We start from the raw sequence: 16,286 nt of genomic DNA, 5'->3' as shown, positions 1-16,286 counted from the left end.
TGCTCTGGCATTCTGCCCTGCATCCACACTGCACATGGATTTCTGTTTTCCATTCCCTGGCTGGGAGATATTCATGGACTCATTGAGTGGTTTGGGGTGGAAAGAACCATAAAGATTCTCTTGTTGCACCCCCTGCCATGGCAGGGACACTGTCCACCATCCCAGGCTGCTCCAAGCCCCGTCCAACCTGGCCTTGGGCACTGCCAGGGATCCAGGAGCAGCCACAGCTGCTCTGGGCACCTGTGCCAGGGCTGCCCACCCTCCCAGGGAGGAATTTCTGCCTAACATCAAGCCCTGTATATCCCTGTGCTGGGATCCTGGCTGCCCTCAGTGAGGTGGGCTGAGCATCTGCAGGAATGCCTCAGCAGAGGAACACTCCATCCCCTGCATGCCAAGATGAGATAGGAGCAGGGGAAACGTGCAGAAACCCAAGAAGCAGCTCTATATATTTTTATGATGGAAGGCCACGGCTGACAGCGCTGAGTTAGCCCAAAGCTCAATGAGACCCAAACCCATAGACTTTAATTCTTGAAATAAATGTGCTTACTTGAGGCTAGATTCCTGCAAGAAACATTTCCTGTTCTCTGAGTAATAAGTAACAGAAATTGAACACAGGTGTGCTCTGCAGGCTGGCCCTCTCTTGCCCTCTCCTGTTCAGCTCTTAGGGCCACTGAGCTGAGTTCATGCACATTCTCCACAATGTGTTCAAAGTGTCAGTTTATGCCAAATTCCCAAATAAATTCACTACTGGTAATGGGCATTATGTGCTCATGAAACTTTCTAAAAGCTGTATAATTATTTCTACATTTCAGTTAGAAATAGACTCACTAATTTATTTGTGTGCAGATTCTTTGATTTTCGTACTCAAACAGCAGAAAACACTTCATATGAAAATAATTCACACAAGGAAACTTCCCCCACTTAGGAGTTTGAGAAACTCCAGCCTCTGCTTTGGCTTTGTCTTGTGCAAAAACACTGGCCTCCTTGACATTTAAAATTCTTCAGCACAGCCCTAATCCAAGCCCATTTTCCTGGGCTCACTGTTCTGCTAAGAGAATGATAAAAGATAGAAAGCTTTTACCGTTTAAAAAGAAAGACAGTGAAAAACATCTTGGAACAATGCTTTTTATAACACTTTTTTCACCCTCTATCATTTAAATTTTTTTTTTTTAAATATTTTTTCCCCTGCATCAAGCCAGCTCTGCAGCCCTGGTGCTTAGGGGACGTCACCAAAGACTCTCCTTGCTTCACACATGCAGCAGCACCTTCCCCTTTGGAAGAATATTTTTAACACCATTTTGCTGCAGCTGGACACAACCTGTGCCTCTGTGTCCCTCCCTGCCATGGCCATGCTGGGACAGGGCAATTCTCACACTGTAATTCCTACTGAGCCCTCAGGCTGCCTGTTTCAGAGCTGGAGTCCAAAAGGAATTCATGCCCTGCCTCAGTCCATTGCATCAACTCTGCATTTTGTCCTGAGGGAAGCTTTCCCAGCTGCTGTTAAACAGCATTAATCTGGAGACTTTCCTCTGGTCTAGCACTTGCTATGTCTCTATTATGGTATCTCCAGAGTTGTTATTTTTGCCATAATATTGGGACACTTTTGGAAGAACCTGGAAGAATCTGAGGCCATGTTAAAGGTCAAGCCATGAAAATAGAGACCATTCCATGCCAGCCTTTCCCTATACAAATTCTAAATATAAAATGGAAAGGGCTGGGGAGTATATGACAGTTTGTAGCTTTATTTCTTGTGCCCCAAAGCCTCCAAGCTCCCTCACAAACACACTTTATAATGTGGAAGAACACTGAGACAGCACAATAAATCTGCAAAGTGATAAGCACAGGAACAGCCCACCCTGCTGCTGTGCCATCAGCACCTTTGTGTCACAGTCACCAGGCAGGTGCTGGCACCCCAAGGCACAGGATCGTTCCCCTGCTCACTGCCATGGTCACTGCTGGGACCCAGAGGGGACAGACCTGGCTGCCAAACACAGGCTGACAATGGGAATCAGCATCTTTGAGCTCACTGCTGAAAGAGCTTTGACTATTGACTTTTTGACTATTGACTTGGTTCAGCTTGCATCACACCTTTACAGCTATTTCTGGAAAAAAATTTAATGTATTTCCAGCCCAAGCTGGCTCAAGACTGTGCCATGTTTTTCCCTGCAAGTCCCAATCCACTTGTCTGTGTCTGGAAGCACCAGTCCCATGGACCACTCTGGGCACGGGATTTGTGCATTTCCTATCAAGAAAGAATGTCTAGATGTGAGTGAACAGTCTGCTTCCCCTGCTATTTATCTAAATAACCAGTACTTGTGGCTCCCAACAGCAATCTGTTAGAGCACCAAGCTTTGTGCTCCTGCTGAGCTGCAGGCTGGACTGGATGACCACTCCAGACCAGAATTATTTTATGACTCTGTGATAACTTCAGTGCTCACAGAAGTCAGAAACTGGAGCTACAGGGAAGTACTTCTGATACTGTGTCTTTTACAGCAAAACAATCAATACTGCCCAAGTTGACAGATACAAGATTTTGTTAAAGCTTGAAATCCCAACATTTACACAGTTCCTGTAAGCACTCCAGCCACTTGGTACCAGCCCATGGAGAGGAGAAACCCTGGATCCTTCTGCACTGAGAGTGGATGCATAAATCAGAACACCTGTTCTGGGTGTGACACCTTCTCAGAGGTGACCCAAACTCTGAATGCAAACTTTGTTATTTGAAATCAAGTCAGAAAACAACAGTGAATTACAGCTGGCAAAGTTTGATTTCCTGAAACAAAACACCATCTATTGTTCCTATAGATCACACAATGCAAGTAAAACCCATGGTAACAGGATTAAAGGGATGGATCCCATCAGGATCATCAAGTCCAACTCCTGGCCCTTTCTCAGGGTGCCCCAGGGATCACATCACATGCCTGACAGCATTTCACTGGGGCAAGATCTGAAAACAGAACTATGCTGCAAGACTGTTTGTAGAAGAGGTTTTCTTTTCAGATCTCCTTTAGCTGTTCCTTCCACTCAATTTTAAGACATCCACAGCATTTATGCTGTGCTTCCAATATTTAACACAGTGGGGATCAGTTTTCAGCTCCTGCTGTGGTAACACAGTGCCAACCCTAATGAAATGCTCTGAGAAGCTTCTGAGGGTGGCTGCAGGCTGTCCCAGGGAATCCTGAGCCTGCTGAGCCCGGGGCTGTTGTTTCCTTGCTCAGCTCACCCCGTGCTGACTCCAACAAAGCCAAGGGTGGGTTACAGTGTGGGTGAGCACAAAAAGGGGTTTCTGTTACATAACCTGTGAGAGCCTCCAGCAGCTCTGGAAATTCACAGCTCAAAGTCTTTACACATATTTGAGGCTACCTTACAGCAAAAGGCTAGGACAGACTGGCTTCATTAGCACAAAAACCACAGGCCTGTCTTCTCTCTTAAAAGGCTTTTATAAATTATTTTAATTTTAAATACAAGCTGTCAAAGCCTGTGCAGTCAACTGCTCCCATTACATTTTTCATTTTCTGATATTTGTGCTCAACCACCATGCCTGAGTGCCACAGTTTGTCATTTATTTCTGACAGAAGTGATGGGACAGAAAACTTAAACTAAGCAAAACATTTCAATTCCATCCCCAAACTCCACCAGCAATTTTCCCTGTGCACACCTTGCTCTAGGGCAGTCCTGCAGGAAGGGGTGAGTCTGTTCTTTTTCCTCAGCTCAACACCTGCCCATGTGTGTTCACAGGCATGAGGACCAAATCAGCCCTGCCAAAAACCTGCAGGGTCCCTTTGGTGCTGCACAGAGCTGGGCACAAGGTACCCAAACTGAGAGCAACAGCCAGATATAATGAGGAGAAAGGTTTTCAGCACAGATATTAATGAAGTTGTCACTTACAAGTTCTTCACATCAATGATTCCTCGAAAGGCCTTTCTAGGGATTCCTTTGATCTGGTTTTCACTCAGGTCTCTGAATAAGAGAACAGAAAAAAAAAAACCATTGTGTTAACGAAGAGAACACATTTCTCAAATCTGCATCAGCCAGTGGAACATCCACGTGCTTGGAAAAGGAGATGTTGCTGGATTTGTTACACCCACACGGTGTTTTCAATTTTCCCTCCTCCAGAGGTCTGTGGAATGAGCTGAAATGACTCTCCAACAAAAACCTCCAGAATTCCTGATACAAATGACAGAACTTCAAGCAAACATCACTCAAATGTGATGGTGATGCTGGCACAATGCCATAGTTCATTGTCAGAGTACCTGCAGCCAAATCTCATGCCTTGGAATCACAACCCTGTAGTGTAAATGTAATTTTCTCTGCATGCTTCTATTTGTTTACAGACTGCAAAAATTCTTGGCTGCCCCTACTCAGATTACAACTTCTTATTTGAAGTTAATATTCAGGCAAAACATGACAATCATTCTCTTGTGAGCCTTTTAAATTTAAACTGAAAAGATCTTAATCTACTGCATTAAAATTCCACTGCATTATGTATCAATGGGAAAAACTGAATTCATAACCTTGTTTAAAAACCACCAACAGAAAACTAAACAACCAACAAGCAATTAAAAAAGTCTTTCTAGTACTGAAAGCACGTTAAAAATGGTTAGATCTGCGTTGTGAGTGCAGGTAACGTTTTCCTGATGCCCAGCCTGCATTTGAGAACTTTTCCCCTTGATGAACTATAAATAGTTCCAGGTTCACAGCCCTCCAGCAGTGCAGTGGAGGTGGGAAGGAGAGCACCAGGAATGGACATGAAAGCAGAAAGCTGGGATGTTTTCATGGTGAGGAAAAGCAGCATTTACCCTGATTTTCCTGTGGGTGCCCCATCAGCACAGAGAAGGGGGAGAGGTTTCAGTCTGGTTTAAAGGACAAAGGGTGGGGCAAGACAAGAAGGGAGGAAGAAAAAAGGAAGGCAGAGAAATGGGAAAGAAAAATATAAGAAAGAAGCAAATGGAGGAAAGGGAAGGCTCAGTGATGACAAAGGGACCAATAAAGGTGATCCTGCAGAACTGCACAGGGCATTGTTTGGGTGAGAGCATCACCAAGGGTCTGCCCCATTTTCAGAGAGAAACTCTGCCTCTGTGATGATGCTTAGGAGGGGCTGGCAGCCCTCTGTACTCACCCCAGCCACCCTCTTCTGTAAGTACATTTACTGCTCAGCGAGCTCCTTTCTAGCCTCCACCAAATTGGTTTTATCAAATGAGAGGCCAGAAATCAGAGCCTGTCACAAAAGCCCACACTGACACTGCGGGTCAAGACGTGTCACACGGGGCTTTCTTCTGCTTTCCATCAGGCAGATAAGGAAAAAAGGGGACTATGTCCTTGTCACGAGACTAATTCAATTTCTACCAGTCATGCAGTCTACACCAAATTCTCAAAGTAGCCACAATTGTCCATTCAGAGGAGCGCAAACAAAAATGTGCTGCTGGGTACAAGTCTCTTTTTCAAGTCAGATTAAAATTCTTTGTGACCTTCACAATTTGTTTAACACTGATCCACACTCTGACCCTGCCTTCACCTTCCCTTTATTTTGCCAGCAACAAAATATTAGTTCTTTAAAGACAGGCCTTCAACCCAGACAAATGATCAGGGAACTGGGACAGAGAGCAGACAAAGCACAGGGTATTTCAGACCCAGAAGGAGGAAGTTTTAAGTTGTCACTTTGGTGTGACACTGAGGCACAGCAGAGCTGTGGCAAAAGTGTGACAAAATGGCTTAGCAAGGCAAAAATTAGTTAAGATCTGAAAGGAAGACACACGCAAAGCAGAACAAAAAGGGCTTGGAAAAGTGGAATTGTGTGGTCAAATAAAACCACACTTAATCCACCATCTCAAGTTGCATTTGTCTGGTATTTTATTGTGCATTTCCAGTCATGTGTAAAAGTAAATCAGGTTTTCAAGTGATATTTCATAGCATTGTTGTGTTGTACAAGGGCTAATTTATATATTTGATCTCTGCTTTGTCTTTATGCTCAAATTTTAACCTGCAGCCAGGCCAAACCAGGGGACTGCAGGAAGTTCATCTGTTTTCTATGAAAACCTTCTTGTAAAGTGTATTGTTTTTATTCTCTATAAGGCTCTCTTTTCCAGCTAACAAACCTGCCTCTTTCAATCTCCTGGATCATGGACTGATTCCATAAATCTTAGCCTGAGTGGCATTAGTGAGACAGCATGGAGGAAAAGTCACCAATGTTTCTTTTTCTGCCTTCTCACAATTATAATCACCCTATTTTGAGATGGTCAAGAGGAGTGTTTCTCTGTGCTTCCTGACATTGTGACAGTTTTGTTAAGCATGTTTAATAAGCAAGCAAACCTCAACCAGGCTCAGCCTGTGCACTTCACAAAATTTGCTCTGAGGTAGCAGAAGGCTTTAACAAGAAACTTCTCTGCTGAGTTTATCCTAAAGTTCCAGCTTTTTATTCCCTGCTTCTCATGGCAGACATGATGGGAAGCTTACAACAATGGTGTGCAAAATAAATATTAGTTATTAATAGTAACTGCTGAAAACAAGATAAATCAATGTGAGGCCAAAACAAAAACCTAAAAAGCAGATGGAAAAATAAGGCAGTAATTAAGAAAAATAAACAGAAAAAAAAAAAAAAAAAGAGTGATGATTACTAATAGATTTCCTACGTAGACAGAAGCTTCAAGTCCCCCATTTCTGTAATGGAAGACAAGCCTAGTGCCTGGGGGGAACATGATGGGAAAGGGGAAATCTGAAAAATTCCAGACTTAGGGAATAATAAACTTCCCAACACCCTTCCCAAAACAGGCAGTGTTAGAGAGCTGAAATCACTTGACCTGAGGACAAACCATGATGTGCCAGTCCATCTGCAGCACCCTCCTTGCGAGAGTCCCTCTGGTGCTGGGGGAAAGCACCAACAGAACCAGAATGTGCTCATCTGCATCCTGGTCAAACAGATGAGCTGAGCTAAGGAAACATTTCCTTAGATTGAACTGTCTTTGTTTTGATATCAATTGTTTTGATAAATGCAGGCAGGTTCTGTGCGGTTTGACCTGGCACAGAGCTCTGCAGCAGGGCACAGAGCACACCCAACCTGGTGCACTGCACTGCTGGGCACAGGCAGCAGAACCCAGAGGAGCTCAGGGGAGAACAGCAGAACAAATTTTAAATTCTAAAATATTGAAATTGATTGAGATTGTGAAATAAGTATATTACTTAGTCCTCTGTGCATTAAAATTAATTTTTCCAACTCATCCAACAGCTTCCACAGTAAAAAATACCCCAGAGGAAACAGCACCCTCATTTCTGAGCTGGGGGAACGGAGCCACAGGGATGTTAAAGAGCTTGGGCTGGCATTTTGCACAGGGGAGAGAGGCAGGAGCTGACAGACCCAGCAGCTGTGGCTCAGCTCGTGTTAGCCCAGCCCAGACTCCTGCAAGAGTTGGCACAAGCCAATACCTTTCTTGGATTTTATTTTAATTTAGCTAAAATGCTTTGGACACAGATGAACTCCCTCTGCAAGTCTAATATTGTTTTCTTGATCTTCCAATGTGAATTGTAAGTGCCTCACTGACAAAAGGATTGGAAAGGGAAAAAAAAACCCATCCAAAAGTGCTGACGTTTCCTAAGTGCCTCTGCAGTCTTTCTGTAGTGCTGGTTTCAGCTTCTGCTCTAAAGCTGCCTATTGCATCCTGAGTGGAAATTCGGCTATCTAACAGAGCAACAGAATACATTAAGACGTTTTTATTATTATTATTTTCCCGGTAAGAGAACATAAATCACTTAATTGGAACACAGACCCTACGAACACCCACAGAATGAATCTTCATTTGGACTACAGATCTAAAACATTAAAACAACAACTTAAATACAACTTGCAAAATTAAAAAGGTACTGGAAATAACATATATTATATGAAAATCAAAAATTCAGCAGTGATGGCATTATGCTTAGCTTTTCTTCCTTTTCAAACAAAGAAAAAACCAAACCCACCCTTTGAGGATTTACCAGTTATTTTCTCAACCTTTTTTAACACACAGATTTGCAAATTTAAAAATACTTTTTTTTTTTTTTTTTTTTTTTTTTTACATCTGCCTGAAAAACAGCTTGATTAAGAAGTATTTAATGTCATTGAACACTAATCTTTAATTATTTCCCCCGCTCAAATTGGCTGGGAGATCACCATGAAGCATTATCCAATAAAGAACTCAGCTTGCCTTTAATGTGTAAAGAGTTTAAGGCAAAGACTTAAAGAACAAGTCACCCAGAGCAAATTCTGCACAGCCAAACCTGTATCTTCCCCAGCATTTTACTCTATGTTTATTCCACAGTAAAACTGCAAACTCACAGAATTAATTATTAACACATGGAACCAATGGTTTACTTAAAATGAAGGGAAAATCCAGCCTAACAAACCTGATTCCTTTCTTCAGGAGCATTTCAGTTTATCCACAACTTAATTGCATCTTGGAGTAAGTCAGGGGAGCTCACACACAGCTCTCTGAAGCAGCTGGTACAAAACCATAAGACAAACATTGGTTCCTTTGACTGGATATGAGACTTGAGTGCAAAATAAAACCGTTTCCTATCCTCTCTTCTTGCCAGAATAATACTGGAAAGTTAATATTGTTCACCTGCTCTGCAAAACAGAACTAATGGAAGATACTACTCCTGATTTTAAGAAAGGGCCAGGTGCCACCAATGCCAAGAAATCAGCACTGTGCCCACCAGCTTTCCTCTGGCTACAGAATGTGCAGCTGAGAGAAATGAGAATTAATTCATCCCTCTTGGTGGCTTGTTTACATTCTTTCACAAATTAAGATTCCTGGATTTAAAACATTTCAGTCCAATGAACTGATTAAAATTAAATAAAATAAAACCTTCCTGAGGTTTTTGTGCACTTTTCAAGTTTAATGACTACTCTTCAATCTAATTTTTCTTTACAACTGGACTAAAACTAAACTGAACTGCTCCACTAAAGGTCACATGCTTAACACAATCTGGTCACTGCAATTTGTCTCATTAGAATTAGTTTTAATTTGTACAACATGTTACACATAAACTCTATCCTGCAATGTTTTACTGAATTAAGTAGAACAATTAAGGAGTTAAAGAATAACAGATGGGGAAAATTAGAGAGTATAATCCAAAGATAATAGGTATCTCTAAGTAATGTGCAATAAAAGATAAGCAAGTCAATAAAGTGAGGAATTATACAATTCAGCTTTGTCATAGAACAAAACTTGAGGGAAGAGAACTCCTACACCCAGAGAAGGGACCAGTGCTATCTACAGGAAGAGTCTGCAAGAGAAAATGAGGGAGAAAGACCAAAAAATCCATGGTGGGGGGGGGGGGGGGGGAAGGAGTTTAATTGTATCTGTAAAAATTCCAGCACACAATATTATGCATTTCATTTACAGCAAGGAACAAAAGGATTTTTCCTGCTCTGCCAAAATTATATGGTAGCTTTTAAATTTTTTTAATCAAAACTAATATTTAGCATTTTCTAATGCAACAACTAAATATTATTTTTACCTAGGAGATAACGTCCTAGTATTTCCAAAGCTGTTAGGTATTAGAGTTTTTCCTATTCTACACTCAGATTAAAAAATAACTGATTTAACAGTTAAGGATGATTCAGAAACTTTGAGTCTCTTAAATATGGAAGTTAAACTCAAGATATTTATCATCTTCCAGGTGGGAAATGCATTGCCCAAATCAGGTTCCTCCTCCAGTAATTAGAACAAGCTGTGGCAAGTCTGACACTCATCAGCACCTGTGCCCTGAGTGCAGGAATGGCTTCTCCCTCTCAGCAGGGCCAGTGTAAAAATGGTATTTACTGTAAGCAGCACTTGTAGCTCTGTGTCTGATGGAAAAATGGAAAAGTGTTGCTGCTGATGGGCTACAAGGCAAGAGCTTAACAACAGCAGTGTTGTAAAGCATTACTCTGTGGAAACTTGGCATCACTGCTGATTTTCTAAAAGGAAAAAAAATCCTCCTCCCAGTGCACGAAAAGTAAAGAGGGTGAGAAGGATCTGAGCTCTGCAAACAGAGCGGGTCCTGCACCCTGAACAAGGTGACTGTGTTTCACTAAACACAATACAGCTGCCTCTCAGCTCCTGCCCTGGGAGGCTGCAGGGGAAACACGGGTTTGGTTTTGTCTTGTTTGTTTTGAGGAGGGAGTTTAGCTCCAAAATTCCAATTAAAGCAGCGCTCGGCGCTTTCACGCAGTCACGCACTGCTGCACGAGCACTGTGCTAAGCCTGCACAAGGTAAACACCACGGTTTCTCTGCTGACCCAGCGGCACTGTGAAGTGAGAGATGTTAATTCTGTACTTCTGGGTCTCGGCACTTGCCCACAGCCCCATTACCCAGGCACGCACACCTGCATTGTGAGAGCAGGACACTGAGCAGAGCCAGAGCCTCAGGATCTGGGAGAGGTGCTCACTAAGGAGTCAGGGGAAAAAGATCTCAGCAGAAAATGATTATTTTATCATCATCTCCCACCTTCTCCAAGGACAATTTAAAAACCATCTGTTAATAAAGGTCCTTCAAAGGATCCAAGCTCTGTGGAGTTGTGCAGTTCCATGACTTCTGTCCTGACACAACCACAGGGATCACACAGCACATGCTGAAGTCTTTTTAAATGTTTAAAAGAACAGAGAATACTCATTTGTGATTACCTGATTCTTCAGTAGAGGTTTTTTAAATTCTTGGTTGCTTAAAAAAAACCCAAAATAACCCAAAACTCAAACCCCACCTTGTTTCACTGAGACAGAGCAACACTTGTCTGTTAATGCACTCAACAAATAGAAAAAAAATCTATCAGAACATCTCTGAGAAGATGAGTAAATATTTTTATATAATTTTAAATAAACTGTAAAACTAATCGATATTTTTATATAATTTAAAATATTTTATATAATTTTCAATAAATTGTTTAAAATATTTTAAATTATATTTTTATATAATTTTAAATAAATGTTTTTTATATCATTTTAAATAAACTGTAAAACTAATCAATGCCAATGTCCAACCAAAATCAACATTTATCTTTATGACTTTTATAGTTCTCCCTCCTCCTGCCATTTCCAAAAAGCTCAGCAAATAGTGATCAGACAGCATTTAGGAGACTCTTATTTTAAAACCACCCATCTTGAGACTGATGGTGAGCTTTCATTTTAGGAAGCAGCATCTGTTTTGTCTTTTGGAACATACACACAAAAGTAAAATCTTTCCTCAAAGTATTTACACTCAGTTTTGGGTATGTCAGGGAGTAGGACCTGGAAAGTAACAGCCAGCGGAACTCAGAGGAAACTCTTGAGGAGAAGCAGCTCACTGGAAATGGGATAGGGTTCTGGCTAATAAATGACAAGAAGATGTCTTTGTTAGCAGGGTTTTAGTGCTTTAGAAAATGTACCAATATAATTAATCCTTCCTTTTGGTCAGGGCGACAAAGGAACACAAAGGGAGGCAGCGCGGGGCTCCAGGGAGTGTGGGCAGAGACACAGAAACCCTTCCCAGGGAGCCCCAGAGATCAGGAATCCACCCTGTGCCATCCATCCACTGTGTGGGGAGGGTGCCCTGCCAGCAGAGACAGCTCTGAACCCCTGGGATCCATCTGGACAGGAAAACCTTCCCTCTGGAGCTCTCCTGCCCCACTGGACCTCTGACAAAACAGAGGCTCCCAGGGCCATGATGCTCCCAAATCCTCCAGCTGCACTGGAAGTGAGATTGGAACACAGAGGCACTCCTGTGAGTTACTGGGGACACCACACACCTCAGACAGGGGGGAATGAAGCCCTGAAATCAGAAGAAAGGAATGATTCTCCCCATCATTTTCTATTTTTGTCAATATTTTCTTGCTGCTAAACCAATGTGAATTCAAAAGCTCTCTCACTGCTTATTAATGTTAATACTTTCTAAAATAGAAAAGCAGCTATATGGAGGTGCCTTTATTTTAAGCTAATTTTAAAAAGCACTGGTTTTATACTGCTGACCTGTTTGGGGGTTATACTTTTGTCTGTTGAACCACACAGGAAAGAAATTCTATGCATTTGCAAATTCTAGACATCAGTAGGCAACATCATCCTCCTCTGATCTCCCCACAGACACAGGAGCCTCCACAGCCCTGCCTGACCATTAAAAAAATATATATTTGCAGTTGATTGGTCATATATTTTTTAATTATGATGATTTTTTATTTTAGAAGATAAACATGTGAAATCATAAAGAATAAAACATGCACTGTCTTTGGATAACTGATCAGCATCTGGAGCAAGACTCTCTTTTGGCTGATCTGTCTTAACCTTGTTAAAGATGAACATTTTTATACTAAAGATTTTTTTCTGCACTTTACTACTTCACTACTTTACTAATATATTAAAGGAAAAAAATTCCCTGCCAGTTAATATTTTTGTGTACCTAATCATCACATTGTACAATGAAAACAATAACCACAACAGTATTTATTTAATTCAGGCTGTGATCCTGTACTTTAGCTAAGAAAATAAGATTTTTCCTAGGATTAAGTAGCAATTACATGTGTAAAGATCTAGGATTTATTTTTTTACCAAGTTCTCCTGAAAAAGGCCAATTATATAATTTGTTTGTATGATCACTGCAGACATTCCTGTGGTTGTATAAAAAGTAATAAAAATTATAGAGAATCTGTGGATAGTAAAACCAACTTGAATTTCCATCCATTCCAGTGAGTTGCAAAGTATTTGAATGCAGTGCAGTGAGAAAAACAACATTGTTTATAGCTCAGGCCCAGTTATCAGAGGGCCTTTATTCTGTTCTGTGCTAAAAAGTGCACCTGTGCAAGAGGGGCACACTGGTACTGGAGCTGTAAACAAAGTTTTAAAAATAAATTATAATATTGTACCAGCAATATCTATCCTGCTGATACTCAGCAGACTGCAGGAACAGGTACTGAAGCTCAAGACAAAGGACAGAGGAGTTCCATGCACCTTTTCTCTTTTGTTTGATATTTTAGCTTCTCTTTTCCTCCCACAGCTTCCCCTTTATGTATCTTCCCTGCTATGGATGGTTTAGCCCTGAGAGTCCCAGTGAAACACTGCAGATGTAAGGAGATCCACTTCAGGCTGGTTTGCAGCCATAACTCGTTTTTCTGTGTGGATGTGACATCCAGATTTATTAGACCAAGATGTAATACCACAAAGTGGTTCTCTGGAATGGGGATATTCATTTATGTGTTGAGGTAACAGCAGCTCTCTGGTTTTTGGGAGGATCCACAAACCCAGCAGCTCTTCAGGTCACCCTGACCATTACAGCTGCATCACACCACACCCTTACAAACCTCATTCTTCTGCTTTATCCACACCAAAAAAGGTTCACTGAAACACAATCAATAATTTCTTCTTTTCCATGATTTTTCAGGTAGGTAAAGCACCTTCAGAATCCACTCCATGCACAGGAAGTTTATCATTTAATAATTCCATGCTTTAGAAAAAGGCATTTAAATGGAATGTAGAGAAAATAAAACTCAAGTATACTAGTAGAACAAACATGCTAATGTGACACAAATCTACACCAAAATTATCTTTCAGCTAAAGTGCACATAAAGTGGTGAATTCTTCCAAAAGAGAAGTTAAACTCACAACGATTCGGCTCAGCTTACTGAGGGTTTTATTTGAGTGTTTACGTAAATCAACTACCAAAGACCTAAACCTTTACTGAAAACAGCTAAAATCAGGACAATTCACGAGAATTACCAGTGTTCCCAGGACTTCATTGCCACTTTCAAACCACTCTGGCCTGAACAAGTTACAAACGGAATTAATTTCCTCGAATCCACCCAAACACTGCAAAACAAAATCCTCCAGATTCTACTTTGAAAACACTCATTTTTAATCCTAAAACACCCAAAAACACTCATAGGGAGACCTGGGTGTGTGGGAATGGTTTACAGCACCTCTCCAAGGTGTTTGTGGTGTTTTTTGAGCTTTATTCCCCAAGCTGAGGAGGGAACAAGGGCACTCCAGATTCATCAGCAGCTGCCTCCTTACAGAGACCACACGAGTTCATCTGCATAAAGCCACTTCCAGAAATGAACTTGGCATTCCCCTGACTCCCTGTCAAGCACTGCTGAATCCCAGATTGACAATGTCAGCACACAAAATTGAATTAAATGTAAAAGAGCTGACCAGGAGAGAGGGAGGAGTGGCTCCTGCACAACAGACCCCAGTGTGTCCACGCTTTGCTGTTTCATTGTTGAGGCACTCTCAAATCAAAGAACATCAAATTCCAGCATGATTTGATTTCATCACTGCTGGGAATGATGATGACTTGCTCCAAAGTCCAACACAGCTATGTGAGGAGAAAATATGCCTGATGGTAAAACTTGACTTATTACCCCAAAAGTTTTTTCAATTTATGACACCTCCTTAGCAAGCTTTTGAAAAAACCAATTAGCTAAAAGGGTGTCATGGGTCATATGAAAAAACAGTCTTATCAGAAAAGGAAATTTAACTTCATTATAAGACTTGGAAAGTTTACATCCTGATATTATTCACATCATTACTTCCAGATGTCATGTGGAAAGCCAACAATCAAGAGACAGAAACTAAGAGTCGGTCAAAAAATACACAAGAATCACAAGAATATCTTCATCCCAGTTCCAAACACAAAGGTTTTTGTTTGGTTCCAGAAAGGAATTCATAATGGAACCTGTTTTTATCCCAGCTCAGATGCAATCACTCTTCCTTTCTTTGAACATTAAATTTGTGGAAAGACAACTTTAAATACCAGGGAACTGTGGCTAACACAGAAAGTGGTTTTCTTGCTAAACTTATCCCACTCTGTTAAGTTTATGCAATTATGATATAGATTATATACAACTATAACACATATGGTTCCAATGCTCTTTCTAGCTTGCACTCTTTGTTCAGTCTTTCTGAATCATAGAATGATGTAAAGGAAAAAAGGAAAAAACAAACACTAAATGTTAGAGCTGGGATGCATTACCAACACTTTACCAAGGACAATAACAGTACAGAAGTAGTTTTACATATATTAAATATTTTCAACTGTCAGCTGTAACCTACATGTGCTTTGATTAGCAATATTAAATAAGAGTCTACATTTATTTCTTCATGGATGAAGAGTATTTGGAAGTATTAGACACACCATACATCTGTCTTCTTCAGAAGGTTCTACATAATTAGAAATATAGGATCTAAACCAAGTATTTTCAGTAAATGCTGAACTGGAAGACAATTCACTCCAAGACAAAGGAGATTATTTCATCAGCTTGTCCCTAGTGCCTGGTAATTAGAAGCATTTTAACCAGGTCAAAATCCCAACCCACAAGACAATGTCAATGTTCTCTTCCTGCAATAGCCCAGAAGTATTACTACTGATTATTTTATTAAATTCTGTACATTATTCCATAAGCTACCTCCCTGTGGGTTTACATTCTGATTTTGTCACTTCCATGGCAGTGTCTGTCTCACAGAAGCCAGGCAATAATCCCCTCACTGAGATTTCTGACCTCTGGCTATGGTCAGGGGATGCTCAGCAAGGACCAGAGCCCAGCCCACACATGGGAGATTTGAAAGAGAAGGCCCAAATGAACACATTCCAATTCCCTCAGCTGTAACTCAGCTCCTTTAAACCCCAAAAAGGAGGGAGCCCCGTGCCCTTGGGTAAAGAAGGAATGCAGGAACTGAGGGCTCTAGCACACAACCACTCCCTCTGGACCAGAAATATCAGTGTTTTCAGCAATGTCATGGTGCCCTGGCTAAGGAGATGGAAGCATATTTACACAGGACAAGTTCTGAACTGACTGAACAAATTATTAATAATGAATTAATATTTCCTTGTCCTTTCAAGCATCTTCTTTGGTTATTGAAGTGAGGCATTCATTAAAGCCACAGGATTAAAAAGCACGTTTTTCACTTTATTGTACTGAAACTTTATAATGTAGATAAAAAGTAGGATGAAGTGGAAGCTGTGGATTGCAACAGTACCTGAGGGAACTTGCTTCCTTCAAAGGCCATCTGCATGTCATAGAAATACACCAGTGCCACAGGGACAGCAGGGTTTGCTTATCAGGGCACGGTGGTGACGTGAATCTGGGACTGGAGACTGCATCTTGAGCAGGGGTAGGATCCCACAGTGGCCAAAGGTCACCCACTCATGTAGAAATCTCTCTCCCAGCTCTGTCTGTGGGGACAGAGTGTTGTATTTGATTCCAATAACAGAGCCTGTGGGGATGGGAAAGGCTGAAGGACAGATGAGCTTTGGGCTGAAACGTGCAATGCACCAGAACCAGACACGCTCATGAATGGCCAACACATTTC

The 16,286-nt window shown here is 41.3% G+C and overlaps 1 protein-coding gene across 4 annotated transcripts in view; it reads right to left on the bottom strand.

Annotated features, from left to right (window-relative positions):
* Positions 1-16,286, bottom strand: part of SLIT3 (slit guidance ligand 3) — a 491,085-nt gene that overhangs the window by 241,315 nt on the left and 233,484 nt on the right. For all 4 annotated transcript variants that reach the window (XM_063168563.1, XM_063168565.1, XM_063168564.1 and 1 more), the window contains one exon: positions 3,889-3,960. In XM_063168563.1, the coding sequence (XP_063024633.1) occupies positions 3,889-3,960 (72 nt within the window). The remainder of the gene's footprint in view (positions 1-3,888; positions 3,961-16,286) is intronic.

Source organism: Melospiza melodia, chromosome 14 (genome assembly GCF_035770615.1).
Source record: "Melospiza melodia melodia isolate bMelMel2 chromosome 14, bMelMel2.pri, whole genome shotgun sequence".
NCBI classification, from domain to species: domain Eukaryota; kingdom Metazoa; phylum Chordata; class Aves; order Passeriformes; family Passerellidae; genus Melospiza; species Melospiza melodia.
The sequence above is the reverse complement of the archived record's forward strand: the minus strand, read 5'-3'. Positions and strand labels throughout refer to the sequence as shown.